General features: G+C 37.5%; 1 protein-coding gene across 4 annotated transcripts in view; it reads left to right on the plus strand.

Moving 5' to 3' along the window:
• Positions 1-1,817: 1,817 nt before the first annotated feature.
• LOC134530955 (host cell factor 1-like) overlaps positions 1,818-17,648 on the plus strand; it is a 28,122-nt gene continuing 12,291 nt past the window's right edge. The window contains exons 1-3 of one of the 4 annotated variants that reach the window (XM_063366306.1): positions 1,818-1,890; positions 9,647-9,789; positions 15,101-16,860. In XM_063366306.1, the coding sequence (XP_063222376.1) occupies positions 9,723-9,789; positions 15,101-16,860 (1,827 nt within the window). In that variant the 5' untranslated portion in view covers positions 1,818-1,890; positions 9,647-9,722. Of the gene's footprint in view, positions 1,943-9,646; positions 9,790-15,100; positions 16,861-17,648 lie in introns of all 4 variants that reach the window. The other 3 variants (XM_063366308.1, XM_063366307.1, XM_063366309.1) reach the window with 3 other exon arrangements.

The raw sequence follows: 17,648 nt of genomic DNA on the forward strand, positions 1-17,648 counted from the left end.
GAATTGACTGACATAACGGCCTCGTCGGAGGGGGGGCATTTGACATCGACCCAAGAGTCTCCCCGGCTCCTTCAGGCCGTTATGCCTCACCAGCGCCATCTCTTGCGTGTTTAGTGCGACACAAGTGTGGTGAGGTGCGACATACTATTTATTTACAGGATTTGACATATTATTTTATTGTAAATATATTTTTATTTAACGTTTTTTGTATATATTTTGTTTATATTTTATTGTAATTAATTTATTATTGTAGATTTATGTATTCTGTAAGTTTTTATTTGTTCACTGGGCGCCAAGGCCGTGGCTTCCGCCTGTGACAAATCAGCGTGTTCCGCGGGCACGCGGAGAGGGGAGAGACACGGGCGCTCGGGCGCCCCAGGGGAGTGGGAGTCAGTCGAGGACCCGGCACGAGTAGCAATGGATGTGTGAGCGACGTCGCTCCGGGATGGTGAGAGTACATTCGAGCGGGAGCGGTATCAGCAGTAGCTTCGGGCTGTGCCGTGCAGGAGTGATCACAGCTTTCAGTCGAGGTTTTTACCTTGTCTTTCAGTCGTGTTTTTCATCTTGTCATTTTCTCGTGCGTGTTCTCATCACAGGTTTTGCGTGTCGCTGGTTATTTTTGTAAACTGGGCGTTCTCTGTCGCTAGTACTGTGTTTTTACGTGTCGTCTCGGTCAATGTGTTCTTCAGTCAGACATATATCTCATTGCATGCGAGTCATAGCGAATTCGAGTATTTGCCACTTGGGTAATTATCGTCACGGGCGGGACATCCCGTAATTCAATGTTATAAAAGTGCGCGAAACCGGGCTTCGCCCAATAGAGATAGTCACAGGCGGATGCGCGGCAGCCCCATGTAAAGTATTCATCCTACTGAGAATAAAGGACCTGGAAACTTTATTTGATTTGTTTTAATTTTTAATTCTGGAGACTAGATCCCTCGGCCACGCAGCCCGAACCACCCTCTACTGAACCCTGAGTAGCCGGCAAAATCGTAACATTTCAGGGACTAGTCGACCAGACAACGACACTATCACCTTGTGGCAAGGATTCCCTTCTGTATTCCCCCATATTTACACTCGCCAATTCCCTGAAGCTTTCTCCATAAGTCCTTTGTACCTCTCACATTTAATACCTCATCCTCAAGTCCACTCCAATCCCACCCAATCCTCACTAGAAATGAGTGCTTCCCTCTTTAAGTTCGCTTTCATTCTCTTTGTATCTTCCACCATGGTCTCTCCTCCCTCTGATCCTACCTCTGTGCATCTAAACTCCCAACTTTCCCCAACCACTATTCCTCTAGATCAGTTTGAACAGGGTTACCAGTTTTTCCACCCACCTCCTCCCCTTATCTATTTCCCACTCTATTTCCTTGGTAGGTACCTTGATCATCTTTGACTGTCTGTGTGTTTCCTCCCCTTCTAGCACACATCTAGGATTAAATATTTTTAACCAAAAACAAATGTTTCGTGCTTTGTAACAATTTTGTAAACGTTGTTGCCAGCAGCAGAATGTTTATTTCAGTGTTACCATAAAATGTAACATCGGGAAAATAATTCCTAGAGAATTTTTGACAATCTAGTAGTACACCCTTCTGTTTATATAGATTACATTAATTATGAACCTAGAAGTGCATAAATTTACTGTTTCATATAATTGCGAAAGTTTAAGTATTATATATATTTTCCGGTCATTACCAAGTGAATTTCCCATTCTGGCACCGTGCTGGTTTCATTATTTAAGTTTCTGATTCCGCCCAAGAAGCTTGATTCCGCATATAGAGTTACATTTCATAAATTTGCTGTTCCCAGAGTGTTGTTACGATCTGATGGTACTCTATGGTGTGTGGAATTTATTTATTATTTTTAGCGGCGGGATTTTGGTAGTTGCTGGTAAATACATAAATACATAATTTTATTTTAAGGTTATTTGACTTTCTTAGAAGTAAGTAGAAATATTGGTAAATATTTATTTGAGTAACATTTTATTAATTTGGTAACGGCTGTGAATTATTTTTTAAATATCAGAAATTCGCGTAGACTTTGGCTTGTTCCCGGCTGTTATAGCCGGAATATTTTCTCGTATGTTACAACTTTAAATTAAATTTCTCCCCAGAAAAATCATTGTGTAATAGCTAATATTTTGTGCTAGAAATATCAATACTTTATCGGTCCGCATAGTTTTCTTGATAAAGCTATTTTCAAAATCGAATAGAATGTGTCAATAACATGGGGAACATCATTGTACTCTGTATTGTGTGAACAAAAGACTAAAAAAAAAGGAGGATCTCTCATATCAGTCACCAAGATTATTGGTTACAACCGAATTATGGGTCTTAAAAAAAAAATAATGTTCCACTGCTAAGTAATTGCATGGACAGTAATTATCTAATACACATTTCACACACTTCCCTTAAAGTAATCTGGGAGTAATTTAGGTCCGAATACCATAATGATCTTGACTTTACCAACATAACCACCCTGATGTCATTTCCACACTTGCATTCTTACAGGACAAGTGCGGGAATTTGGGGGTTTTATGCGAGAAACATTCACATGCTTGTTTTGCTCAAACCATGTTTCTCTATTAAACTAACTGTTCTGTACTTCAGTCCTACCAATTCTAGTATAGGACATGATATCAAAGAAATATTTCCTATGTTATCGTATTCTATACTTCAGCCTTATTATTCAAGTATAGAACACGATACCAAAGATAAATTTACTATGGTATCGTATTATGTACTGTGATCCCGCCCGATTTAGTAGATTTTGCGTTACCACATTTTACAATTTAATTATACAACACTATACCAAAAACATTTCCATACACTAATTTACGTTTCTCAACAACAATATTTTTTGCAATACAAGCATGTGAATCTTCCCAATTCAAAATGTTCATTCCCACGCCTATATCGCAAGAACGTAGAGGTTGTAATTACTTGAGCACAGCCTTTTTAACGACTTGGTCAAAATCTCTACCATATCTCGATATAAACATGTATATTTATATATGTTTTGGTACTTACGTATTAATGCCACCGCAGCTACAGATTTGGTGGTTTTTAAGTGCCGCCAATCTACACCTAAAGTTGTTGCAACAAATCATAAAATAAAACACTTTAATATTAAAAATCAAAACACTTTCAATATTGTACAGTATTTTTAATGTTGCTATTCTAACCTAACCAACCGTCCTCCACAATAATTGAAAGTATTTTTAATGGAGCTAATCTTATCTAAACCACAGTTTATAGCTAACATTACAATACCTATGAATGTACGCAACCATCGCCATTTTTTTAAACGTTCTTGTATATGGAGAATCACAGGATCTGCAAACTTAACATCCACAACAGTCCATTGGAGGCTGCGTTTGTGCATGTTCGGTATAAATATTACAAATTTTTTATATTGTGAGAATGTTAGTCCAGACCTACCCTCATCAAAACTTTTGCTTTGTTTTTATCAATTCAACGATTGCAAAACTAACCTGTAGAAAAAAAGAGCCTTTTTTACATTACCTAATGAATTTGATGATTCACTTAACCAAATAAATTGTTAAACCTAACATTGCTAATGAAATACACACAACACTGTAATGAAATACACACAACACACCTCTCACCTAATGCTTAAAACAAAATGTACATATAACTCAACTACAAATCACAAATCCCTTACCTTTTCTTGGCTTAGTGGCAATAATCTTTTACTGCCAATACATATTTCTGTTGTCGATATTAAATTTGCCATTTCTCCATTTAATTTATTCTATATCGTGAAGCACAAACCATCGCTTTCCTGTTTACTACAATCATGCAACCCCACACTGATTCTGTACACTGCACCATTATATTAATTCAATATAAATAAACATGACCTCGCTCTTCTCTCATGACGACTACAATTATTTCCACACATATCCAATAAATTTCTTAATTCCTACATAATAGGTACTTATTTGGTACTTATTTATTGACTTCATAAAAATATTTCATTTTACTTACTCATTCACTTCTTGAAGCACAAGTGCTCCGAAACTCATACTTTAATTTATCTTTTTTTTTTTCTACAGCATCTGTTTGGTTGTTGCTGTTACCAATTTGACTCAATATACTTTCCTTCTTTCCGCAATTCAGTTTGTAATTTGCCGAACTTCACTTCCATGATGTCAAACATTTTCCCTACTTTATTTATGACCAATAGTAAGACCTTTATCATATTTTGAACTTGACCTAAAGATCTATATTAAATCAGTGTTAGTAAAGAGAGGGTGTTTTACACATGAAAGGGTAATGAGGTTAGCTCGTAGTGTCTCTTTGGCATCATTGGATAACTTTTTCTCAAAGGTGCTACCAAACACTCTGGCTCACAGCGTGCTAGGGCAAAATGTAATTGTCATTGCAAAACCAATTATTGAAATCATACAAGCATTCCACGTGTAATTTTTAAAGTTATACTTTAGGCATGTGGAGTGGGAAATTTTATTAAGCAAAGGAAATGCAATAAAGTGTTTGTGCTCCACGTGTGGCTGCATTTACGTATACCTACATTCTTGTAGGGCCTACATGAACATCAGGGAATGTGTAAAGCATATCGGTGTACCAAATAAGTCTTTGTGATAGCAAAACTATTCTGGAATATATTTTATAAACTTAAATAGTCACTAAATAAAATAATAGTAAATTTTAAAATACATTTCAAACTTGGGATACAATATTATTTCCTCAAATTTCCACAAAACTATACTGATTCTGTTTAGCTCATGGGTAAGAGTATGCTTGCAGGGACATTAGTTTCCAAGTTTGATTTCCATTACTTTTTATTACTTATATAACTTATTAAAAATTGTTATATCAGGTTTTAAACCTATTGTAGACAAATTGCATTAAGGGCTTAGCAAAACAATTGGTTAAATACACATGCTCAAACTTAAAAATCATAGAAAGGGTAATATTTTTCCTGATCTAATATTAAATATTAAAATATGCAACTATGTCCCACTTTATTTTGGTCTTCTCTAGAAAAAGTTATATGTAACTTAGTTTTCTTATTGCTCAATATTTGTTCCTTACATTTAAAAATTAATTTTTTTTTCACTCCCCAAGTTGGGTTGTATAATCATACAAAGTGTAGATAAAAACTGTAACCTTAGGTATAGTTTAACTTTTTTATAGACCTTATCAATAAATAGGACCATTTTCTTTCATTCTGCTGGTACATTACAATGATGTAAATTACATACACTGTATGATTGTGTATACATTCTTAAGCAATGGAGAAACCATCTTTCTTGCGAAGGCTGTTTTTTATTTTTCCACCTCCGATGGGCTGTACAAAAAAAGACAAATTTACTTAACATAATAATTTTACTACCAAAAGTGCAGTAGAGGTCTTACTTATTTTTCAACATAATTGCCAAAATGGTTGAGATATTTGTCATATCGTGACACAAGCTTCTCGATGCCTTCAAAGAAGTTAGCCGGCAGTGAGGAGAGATACAGGACCAGCGCCTGGACCTCCCTCTCCCACATGATGCTGCTGTGAGGCGGATGGACTAATCACACGGCACAGTGGCTCCTGCGTCCAGACCTATCGCAAGGATGCGAATAGTGCGGCACAGTGTATATTTGTGTGTCGTTCCCACCATCAAAGTTTCAAACTGTTGGTGGGCATGTTACAAACATAAATAAAAAGAAAAATAAGGTTGGTGAGATTGTGCCAGTAAACCTCAATTCTAAAATGAAGGTTTTGAAGCAGGGGAACCAATAGCTAACTGTGAACCAGTCCTTTGGGTAGCCCTGTGTGAAGCTGCTTCATCTCACAAGTACTCGACCACCACTGAGCCCTAAACTAGCCCTGAACTAGAGCAATTATTAAAGCAATCCCAGGAGAACCTTCCTCCTGAAGGAGGAGTTACTGATTTTCTACGAAACAACCAGGATATGTTCTCCCTAGGGGATACTGACCTTGGAAGTACAAACCTAGTCTACAATCTCATTAACTCGGGTAGTGAAGAACCAGTATGGCAGGCCCCACTGCGGCTGCCTTTAGCAAAGCATGATGAGGCAGAGAAGATGATTAAAGAAATGATCAAGGGTGTGGTAATAGAGTCATCAATGAATCCTTGGACATCCCCAGTCATTTTGGTAGCAAAAAAGGATGGTAAACTGAGTGTATTTACTACCAGTAGCTAAATTACATAAACAAAAATGACAGCCAACCCCCTTCCATGTATTGATGACACTCTTGACATACTTGCTGGCACTCTTGACATACTTGCTGGCACTTCGTGGTACTCACCACTGGACTTGAAGAGTGGTTACTGGCAAGTGGAGCTTCATCCAGAGGATAAGGAGAAAACTGCTTTCTCAACAGGAACTGGATTGTTAGAATTCACTGTGCTGCCATTGGAATTATGAAATGCTTCTGCAACTTTTCAAAAACAGGTGGAACTTGTGTTGCATGGCTTGACTTGGAAAGCATGCGTGGTATATGTGGATGACATTATTGTAGTTGGAAATACCATGAAGGTGCATCTGCAAAATCTCTAGGAAGTTTTTAACATGATTTGCTATGCACAGCTCAAACTAACCCTAAGAAGTACTTTTTTTTTTTTTTCAAAATAAGGTAACATTTTGAGGTCATGTTTTGCTGGATGGAGTACGAACAGACCCTGAGATCAGGTCTGTCAAGGAATGGCCTCAAATTAAAAATAAACATGAGGTTAGGAGTTTGTTAGGACTTACCTACTACAGGGGCTTCGTGCCTGGGTTCACAGCTATTGCCAGACCACTAAACCAGCTGGCCTAGAAAAAGAGAAAGTTTTTGTGGACTTTCGGGTGTGAGGCTGCCTTTCAGGCCCTCAAGGAGGCTTTGTGTTCTAGCCTCATACTCGCCTATTCCCATCGGCATGTTAGAGAGTACATCCTTGACAACATATGCAAGCAGTATAGCTTGGGAGCTGTACTTCCCCATGGTAGCGAATGAGTTATAGGGTTCTACAGCAAAATTTTATCTAAGCTGGAACGCAACTATTGCATCATAAGAAAAGAACTTTAAGCTGTAGTTAAGTCCCGGCAGCATTTTCACAATATTTATGTGAGAAAAAATCCTTGTAAGCACTGAATATGCTGCATTTAAATGGCTGTTGCAGTTCAAAGGGCCGGAGGGACAACTTGCTAGGTGAATTGAACAGGTACAGCAGTGTGATTGCTGAATCAAACACTGAAAGAGCCAAACTCACAGCAATGCTGATGCCCTCTCTCACCGACCATGTAATGTAAACTGCAATAGAGCAGAGAAAAACGAAGGAATCAACGACATCCGACTATCAATAACAGCGAAGATAAATGGGACAGTGCCAGCTTAAAATTTATATAGGGACAAAGACTCTGACCTAGGGCCATTATAGGCTGGTTAGAGAAGGATACAGAATGTCCATCATGGCCAGGGACATCCACTGACTAAAGGGCTGTGAAAGCTTATTTGGCATTAATCTTAAGGGATGGCGGATGGGTTATTGAAGAGAACATGGGAGAGTCCAAAGAGGAAAGTGGTTACCATGCAACTACTCCTCCCGAAGAGCCTTGTGCTAGAATTGCTGAAATAAATGCATGATGGGACCTCGGTTGACCATCTTGGAGTATATAAATCTGTAGCCAAGTGTCAGTGCTACTACTAGTTAAGGTGCCATCAGGATATAGAGGCTTGTGTAAGCAATGTGACATGTTCAGCCAGCAAAGGGGCACAGTACCATAATAGTGGAAAAAGAGGTTCTACGATGTTGGAGCCCAATTTGATAGGGTAGCCATTGACATTGCTGGGCCGTTTCACAGGACTAAAGATGATAACTGGTACATCCTGTTGGCAATTGATTATTTAGAAAAGTAGCCGGTGGCTTATGTTCTTCCTAACCAGGAAGCCACCACCATGGCGTACGCACTAGTCAACAATCTCATTTGCAGATTCAGGGTACGAATGGAGCTCCACTCAGACCAAGGCAACAATTTGTGTGTGTGCTTGCTGTGTATATAGAAAACAGAGCTACAGCCATACGTTCTCATTATGACGTCATGTTGAGAGGTTCGTCAGGACCCTAGAGGATCTTGCCAAGGTTGTGGCTGACCATCAACAAGATTGGGACCAAATCGTTGTGTTGTTCATGATGGCATATAGGGTTGCCAGTCATGACTGGACAGACTCCTGTGACGATTGTGTTTGGACAGGAGTTGAGGCTATAGTGGCAGTCCTCGCCAAGAGCTAACTATCACCACAGACTAAGCCTATCTTCTGGAGGAGCTTATGGCACTCTAAAACGATGAGGCCTGTAAAAACCTTTGATTAGCTACATACCGGATGAGAACAAGGTATGACGTGAAGGCTAACTAACCTTGATATCAGGAAGGGTATTTAGTGTGGCTATAGAACCTGCAATGAAAGAATGATAAGGGCATAAACTTCAAGCGGCTTGGGAAGGCCCATATGAAGTGTTGAAACTACTAAATTATGTGGTCTGCGGCATCCAGAGATTAAAGAGAGGATGAATGAAAGAGGTACATTTTGACCAATTGAGGGAATATGCTGGAAGAGATGTTAACCTATTCAGGATGAACAGGATTCACGAGGGGGCGGTGTTACGAGGCTGCTAGAAACCTAGCTTTCGGCTCGGTGCACGACCCTGCAGGATCTCTAAGGACCATACCCCCTCACCTCTTCCATGACCTCGAAAGTATAGATGCCTTTCCATCTCTCGAGGGTTCGGCAGGTCTCCAGAGCCCCTTGCGTGAAGTGGAATAACTAGATATGCCATGTTTTCAACAGCTTCATTTGTTAGTTGACTTTAATGACACGGCACTTCGAAGGGCTGCGAGACCTTACGAGGGCAGGACTTAAGAGGTATATAAAAGGGGAGGCCAACCTGCAAAAGCCGTGAAGTGAAGAGGATAAGCGACTCCTTGGCGAATGACAGCAGGTGACAAGCGACGGGCTTCGTGTGTGTGGTGCTTGCGTGGATCGGAGTGACAAAACGGTGTCATGACGTGGCGGACAAATGAGTAGTGCAAAGCAGTGTATTGAGACTGACGTGTGTGGTAAGAGACAAACAGTAGAGAGAGCCACTGTTGAGCCCAGCTCCAGAGAGGAGAGTAAATGGTGGACTTATTAAAGTGTGATTAATTTTTAGACAGACATTTAAATAATTGTAATTTTACAAACAGTGTAAATATGAGCGAATAAATTTAACTGCAGCAAATTAATTGGGCTATCTTATCTGGACCTTTTTTCCCTACTTGTAAAAATAATTTCAAGTTATGCAGAAAAAATAGTTAAGGGCTTAAGTTAGATACTTGCAAATAAAACTGTATTAACTATTATTTATAGGCCTAGTTATTATTAAATAAACAAAATATCTTTCAGCAGATTTTAATTCAAAGCTCAAGTGACTACTTTATTATGAATGATACTTTATTGAATAAATATATTTAGAGGCATTATGTATTTAAAAAAATTTAGTACATAGTTAGTAGACATTATTTTTATTGTTAAGGTAAATATAGCTATTTGCATCCTTTGTTGTCAAAACGGTAGCAGGATGTAACTAGTTCTAGATCTAACCAGTGGCCTTATTTCATGATGTTGGTAGGACTTGTTTGTGGCAGTTGGCTGGGAGAAGTGGTTGCCATCCAGCTGCTAACTGGCAGGTTGCATTTGCCTCCAGCATGGAAGACTCCAGTCTCGAAGCTGAAATGGCAGAGATGCATCACTCCAATTCACCATCGCCAACAGGTTCATTGAAACTTTTTTAAAATCTAGATTGTAGGCTTTCCTAGTCAGTATACATAAAATGTTTCTCGTCTAATGGATGGAGGACATGTATGCGGAATTGTTGGTGTGCCCAATGTTCTAGCTAGCCTGATTGCAATCATTTTCAAAGTTGGTTGCGATATTTTGCTGTTTGGGGATTTTTTTCCTGTTTTCTTGTTGTGTGTCCCATGAAGGGACTGGGTTGTTAGATTATCCAGATCAAACACTTTGAGCTTTAACAAATTAAATACAGCGCAAAACTAAAAATAAAATCCCATTTCTATGTAATATTTTTGATGATTGTGTTTTAAGACTATAATTATTTTATATTATATTAAATGTCATCCTAAACTCAAATAAGTCTAAGATTTATAATCAAAATATTGATGGATTTGTGTAATTGAAACCACTGTCTCTATAATACTAATTATTGGAAAAGAAAGTGGCCAGATTTTTAAGTTAATAATGAAAACTTTGGAATTTTTATGATTAAGATGTAAGGAATTGTAGGAAAATAAATTAGTATCATCTTGTATTATCAATGCAGATATTCCATTTTGAGGTTGTTAGTGTAGTGAAAATTGCATTTTACGTATGGGCCATTCTCCCATAAGTGTAAATTTTAGCTGTATAAAATTTTGATTTATAAAAGTCGTTTTTTATGCTGGTTTTGATTATATCTTAACTCGTTATATATTACAAAATAGGAACCAGCACTTGTACGCAAACTTTAAAGTTAAATTAATTTTTAACAGCAGTTTGAATACAATAAAAAAATTATAAGATGTCACTACTGTCCCTTCAATTAGGCCTCATAAATATAACTGTAAATAGTTATTTGCTGATACATATATAGCATTGTGTCTTAATATATTAATATATAATTTAATTAGAAATAGATAAGTTATACAGGATAGGTGCAGAGATTAACATTTAAAAAAATAGCCATTCGAAAGTAATAACAAAAACTTTATAAATTTATGTTACACGGTATTGCTTAATTTATCAAGGTCCAAAAACAAAGTAAAGTAGCACTTATGCTGTTCAATAAAACACAATAAGCTACTGGTTATCCCAGTATTAAAAAAATTGTGTGCAGTTAAATGTACAATATTACGCTCCTGTACAATAAGAATCAACTTATGAATGAGCTAAAACATGTTCAATTTTATGTCTATTTCAACATCACTTGCGATTGTATAATGTCTTGAAGACACAGGGCACAGTGCAGCTTCAATCAAACACAAGATTTCATCTTCAGGCACTACATGACTGTCTGGTTTGATAGGCCAATAAAACCGCTTTCCAGCTCGGGACATGAAAGTGATCGTCACCATGTTGCCATCAATATCTTCAACTAAGCCTGTAAAACCCAATCAACTTTTGTAGAATTATTTATGTTTGACTAATAAAATTAATTATTTCTTACTTAGCTGAACTTACCTGGATACCACTGTTCATTATAAATAACTGCAACCCATTTTCCAACAAGTGATGTTTTACTGTCATTTCTTTTAGATTTATTTACAAGTGTTGATCCATTGCAGTCATTGTCTAAATGCAGAAAATTGAGGAAAATAACTCAATGCAGATACATAGATTATGTGATGCAAATCAAGTGAATTGTGTACTGTGTCTCTCATTTAAACTACAGAACAACAATCTCAATAAGAGAACTGTTTAATAGTAACCAGGAAGTTGTTAAAAACAAATGTAATATGAACAGAACATAACTACTTACATGGAGAATAACATTACATACAATGCTTTGTAAAAGGATACTTGCAACCAAAGAGTGATGAAGTAATTCTACAGATGAGGGATTTAAGCTAAAATGTTTGCATTCTTTGTTGGTAGCGCACATGAAACAACTCAAGTATCGTATCTGTAGCTTTGAAGGATCATTTTTATTCCATGTAACTTGGTGTAGTTTCATTGTATTAGGTACTGGAATACAAGAACTACTCAGTTTTATTTCATCAACATTTGTTATATCTGTTTCTTCTACTTCAAAAAGTTTGATATTAAGATTGCAATTTGATAATGTTTGTAACAATCTTTTAGCATCTATTATGTCTGTTCCATATGCTACGGCCTGATCTGCTGTGTTCTTTAAAACTCCCCCTATTCCATCTGCTGGACCCTTTCCATGTCCACTTTCATTAAAGTTCCATGTAACATTTTCTAGTTGGAATTTGCTTGCAAAATAAGTCAGAAGAAAAAAATTAGTTCTGTTCCTATATTGAGTTGTTGGCCCATCACTTTGAAAGTGTACTGTGTTGACATCTGGAAACTCATCTTGAACAACCTGTAGTATCATATGCACATGGGCCCATACGGCACAGGCATCATGCCTCAAACACTCGGATATTGTACAAAAAGACATCACGTAATAACCATATTGGTTTTGTGTAACTACATTACTGGTTTATTTAACTTCCTTGTGAAAGTAAATTACACCTGTGTGTAGTGTAACCTGATCTTTAGAGGCTCCAAAATGTGCACTCTGAACTTCTTCATTACACTTGCAAACGTAATTTTCCGAAAAATCAATGACAACAAGAATTTCATTTGCATTAAGTGATGTTTTAAGCTTCTTAAGTGTAGAAAATTGATGCCACCAATTGAATGTGTGCTTTAGAAAACTTGCTAAGTTTTCTTGAGCTTTTGCATTGAGCTGTTGGATGTCACAAACAATTTTTTCTTTCTTTGTTAATTTAACGTTGATAGTTTTCCCATTTTTGTCAATTCGTTCTTCGGTTTTTGGAGTCCATTGATAATAAAATGTCTGTTCCGACAGTTTGCTTTCTACTGTTTCTATGGGCAAAGCCTTATTTTCACAACAACTGCATTCTCTGTACATACATTCTTTGGAAAGTTTACTACAACAAACAAAGTTACTCACGTCACTGACATTTTTGACTTTCAGCAGTTTATGATAGTGTAGCTTATCTATCAAAAATTGGTAGTTTGCATGTTTTGTGTATAAACAAGTATCCCTGTTGGACACTTGAGGATGAACAACCCAAAATGGTTTCAGTTTACAGAAGGTTGCATATGATATGCTAATGCTGTTTGGTTTAGTTTCATTAAATTTCCTATGTAAATTCTTCAATGAATCTAGAAGAACTCTTTTTTTCTTTTTGGTTTTGTTCTTTGTGACAAACTCTTTTTTACCAGGTGTCATAGAGCTGTTGACATCTTCCTCATAAAATCTACAAACCATATCTTTTGTTTGTTGCGACATTGCATTTTGTTTTTGTTTTCTTTTGACAGGTTGTCTTCCTATATGAAGTGTCTGTCGAACACTGAGAAATCCTGTTTCGTGTAAAAGTCTGTATTTTTTTATAATTTTACCAGAAACAATATTTGTGAGGCGTCGCTTATCTTTCTCTGTAGAATGTTTTGCAGTGTTGGATAGCTCAGACATAAGTACTTCACCAAAATGCAGTTTTTTTTTTTAATGTCTTTCTGGGTGCCTGATTTTAGCATTTTCTTCACTTTAGAATTTGGTGATGGAGAACCCATTGTATTATTTTGTACCTTGATTCTTTGAAGTCGTTTCATTAGTTTCTCTGCCTTCCTCTTGTATTTATCAACATCTTTCTCACTTATTTTAAGAGCTCGATACACTGCACTTCTATTCATCCTTACTTTTTTCCTGCCTGATTGCCTTCTCTTGTTGGGAATTGTTCTGTCTTGAATTGGTGGTGGTGTTGGTGACGAAGTCTCTAGAAAAGCTACCACTTCATCATGAGCTTTCTTAGTTTGTCTGCTTTTTCTTTGTCTTTCTCTCAGTCTTTCCTCCTTTGTCGCTTCTCTCTAGGCGATAAATCTGTGATTAACTTTATTTTGCCTTTCTGCTTTCTTGTCTGGTAAATTTCTCTCTCTCTTTGTCTAAATCTTTCTTTTGCCTCAGGATCCTGTTTCATTCTTTCCCTTTGCTTTCTTTTTTTCTCCCGTTCTTTCAAACGTTTTTCTTCTGTTGTTATCTTCTTACTTTTTTTTTGCAGATGATATCTTGTTGCATAACACTTTTGTACTATGGCACAATGGCACATCAGAAGTAGGCCTAATGTCATTGTTTATGGTATCTGATTGCACTTTTGCTTTCCCTTTTTTTACTTGCTGATTAGATGTGATCCCCAAACTTGTTGAAGGTGCATTATAGTCAAAAAGATCCATGTAACCTTTGAAAACCAGTTTCACATGTATTTAGATGTCAAATTTCCATTTGCAATTAAACCATTTTATTTATTTCCTAAAAAAAAAAAAAAAAAATTAATTGTAACATACATAGTTACATAAAAATACTAATTAACAAATATGCAGAAGTCACTACTGTCCTGTTGTTGTCACCACTGTCCCCATGACAACAGTTGCTTTTAAGGGACAGTAGTGACAATATTATTAAAATTGCCACTTTTAAATAGGTTAGAATTTACTAGGAAAGACACTAAGACCTTTGGTAAACAGAAAACAAATCTGTTTCATGCAACTAATATATTTGTATATCAATTAACACTAATACATTAATAAACATTAGGGACAGTAGTGACAATAATAAATATACTCTTACCTTTTAATACATTTTAAAGATAATAAAATTGCTGTGAAACATAACAACCATGAATTGTGTTTCTTGCAACAAACAATATGGCTTCCTGCACTTGAAACTGCTGTGGTCAAGGCTAAGGAAGCATCCCTGGTGAGTATTTGAGGAACTATTTACATAGGGACAGTAGTGACTATACAAAAAAGGGACAGCAGTTCAATAAACCCAAATAAATTACAAAAATTTTTTACTAGTAAGTGGACATTATTGTATTATCTTTTACAATGATTAATTTTAGAAAAAAAATTGTTTTCTGTATTATTTTATAAATTACACTTGTAACAGGACTTAACATTCATTATTTTGGGTTGGGGACAAGGGACAGTAAGTGACTTTTGGGTTCTTAAAATTTTCCTGTAGCCAAAGTTAATTACTCCGACTTTAAAAATGTCATAAAAATAAGAAAAACACACACAACAAAATAATTTAAGATAATAACCATTTATGCTTAACTAATATGAACAATATAAAATTCCAGGGACTGAAAATTTACACTTATGGGAGAATGGCCCATATTTACTTTTTAGTGTATAACAAAAAAACTTCAGTTCAGTACCATTTATATTGATAAGAAAATATATATTTTTCATTATATATTTTTAATTCAAGATGACAGATACTGCTTCGAAACATCTTTATTTTATTATATTTTTGTGATTTTTTTTTTTTTGCTTGCAGAACAGTTCGTAAGAATGCACTCTATTGACGTTGCACCGGGTGCTTCGCTAATGGAAGTTGTTGATGATGGGCTTGAAGGTATGGAGACGGATGAAGATCAAGTAGTAGAGGGAGAGGCTATGAAGGATTCAGCGATGGTTGGAAATATTAAAAGTCCATCTGTTAGCACAGATACAGGCATACAAAAGGTGGATGACAATATACTCAAAGCAGACAGTGATAGTCCTCAAAGTCCCTCTAAAACAAACACTGAAGGTGCAGATGGTCTAGTTACTGCAAGTGAGGTACTTGAAAAGTTGCCCACACCTTGCGAGCCAAATATTTGTGATGAAGTCGCTGAACCGCCAAAGGAAGATGCACCTACAAGTGTGGCTGATAGTTTAAACTTGGATGATCACATCGAACCTGCTGATAAGAGCCATGTACCATTCCAGATAAGTTCTTTAGAGGACACTGGCTTTGATGGAGGGAGCAAAGAGACAGGAGATGCTGGTGGTGCAAAAGAAACCTTAGATGCAGATGCTGTACTGACTGGCGACTTCAAACTGCCCAGTGTGGACGATGTGCCAAGTGCAGAAATTGCGGAAGTTCCACGCGATTCAAAAGTAATTCAGAAAGAGAATGATGACTCCAGTTTAATTGCAACAGGCCTAGACCAGGAACAAGGGCAAGATGATTTAGTTGGTGGATCTGATAATGCCCCAGCAGAAGCTGGTGTTGCCTCAGCAGCAGCTGATGTTGTCCCAATAGTAACTGACATCCCAGAAACAGCTGACATTGCTGCAGCAGTGGCTGATGTAGACGTGGCAGTGGCTGACATTGCCCCAGCAGCTGCTAGCATTGCTCCAGGAGCAGTTGCTATTGCATCAGCAGCATCTGACATTGGCACAGCAGAAAATGCATCTGCAAATGACCATGTGAGTCCCACGAGGTTAGAGGATATTATCAGTGGGGCCAAGGCGGAAAGTATGGAAATGATGGAAGATAATGAAGCACAAGAAGGTCTTGTCGCAGTCGATGCGGATCCCGAAGTCGACAAGGCAGTAATCGGAGACGATGAAGAGATGCCGGTAAGAAAGACAAGTTTGTCTGAGAGCACTACCTCCGCGGGAAGCAACGACAGCAGTACTGCCGGGGAAACCGGAGGGTTGGTCCACGAAGGCTTCGAGGAGCCCAAAGTTGGTGCTGCGATGGGGGAGTCCAGTGTCGCCACTCTAGATGACAATGCAGCCTTGCGTGTGGTTGGGGTGGACGTGGCCGGTCGTGTCGCCGCCGAAGCGAATGCGTCTTTGGATGGAGTGACGAGTGCACTCTGTAACATTGGCACAGCTTTCGGTGAGATCGGTGCTGCTTCAATCCAGGATAAAGGTTTTGGCCAGGGAACTACGCAACCTCAGGTCGATGATCACTCCGCTTTAGATGCTCTGGCCATTCTCAAGACAGACTTCAAGCCACCGTCGTTCCCCGTGACCACGCCCACCAGCACAGATGCCTACTCCTTTGGGATGGTTGGCTTGGGCGACCTCGACCATGGTTTCCTGATCAAGCCAGAGGACAGCAAAAATACTTCAGCTCCTTCTGTGCCTGCCCAACCCTTGGATCTGCCGATGGACGTTCACATGAAGCATCAGGGCGAAATGAAGGCGAGACTTGAAAACATAGACTCTGACGCCCTCACCACATTGGCTGCTGCTGCCTTGAGCTGTGATCAAGCACCGACGAATGGAGTGAAGCAGGAACTCCCCGAGGAACAAGCACAGGTGAGCTGAGCTACCATCCGTGGGTACTAGCACTGAGACAAGAAGTTTTGCATAGTTCGGCATTGAAAAGTTTTATCTGGGCAATTTTAATCAAATTAGTTATTATTTAATAGATTTACAAGCGTAATTATTATTTTTTTTTCCGGCGAGGTTGTTCTCTTTTTTAGTCAGTTTTCCTTACACCATATTACAAATAAAAAAAATAAACACCTTTTTAGACATTGAACATTTAAATAGTAAAAACAAATATCATTTTTATCAGCTATTTGCATTTATAGTCTGGTGCGTCTTCATCATTCTAGATTTATTTTGAATGTTGATCAGCAAAACTGTTTAACGAGTGTGTTGGGTGCTCCCAGTAAGGATTTTTTTTCTTGTCATTAGTATTAGGGGCTATTGCCTCTATTCGCAATAGAACTTTTGCATTTTTTTTTGTCACAAATTTTACCAAAATTTATGTAATAACTGTAAAAGTCATGCAATCAGCCATAATAATGATTGCTTGCTTGTCATTTTATAGCTAACTTGTTAAGTAAACAAATGTGGACAAAATTTTGAACCAAACAACAAATGCAATATAGCTATCTGAGTAAATTTACAGGAGTAGTCTTTAAATACAAGTAATGGTAAGAAAATAAAATAAAAATCGTAGGTGCGAGATCTTTCCTTAAGTTGCCTGGTTTAATTATGTTAAAATATTCTTTGTTTTCCTGTTATGACTTCTTAAACAGTCAGTTAGCCAAAATTTATTGTGAATATGGGTTTGGAATTTAATCTAAAAGAAATCA

This window comes from Bacillus rossius, chromosome 3, assembly GCF_032445375.1.
Source record: "Bacillus rossius redtenbacheri isolate Brsri chromosome 3, Brsri_v3, whole genome shotgun sequence".
NCBI lineage: Eukaryota > Metazoa > Arthropoda > Insecta > Phasmatodea > Bacillidae > Bacillus > Bacillus rossius.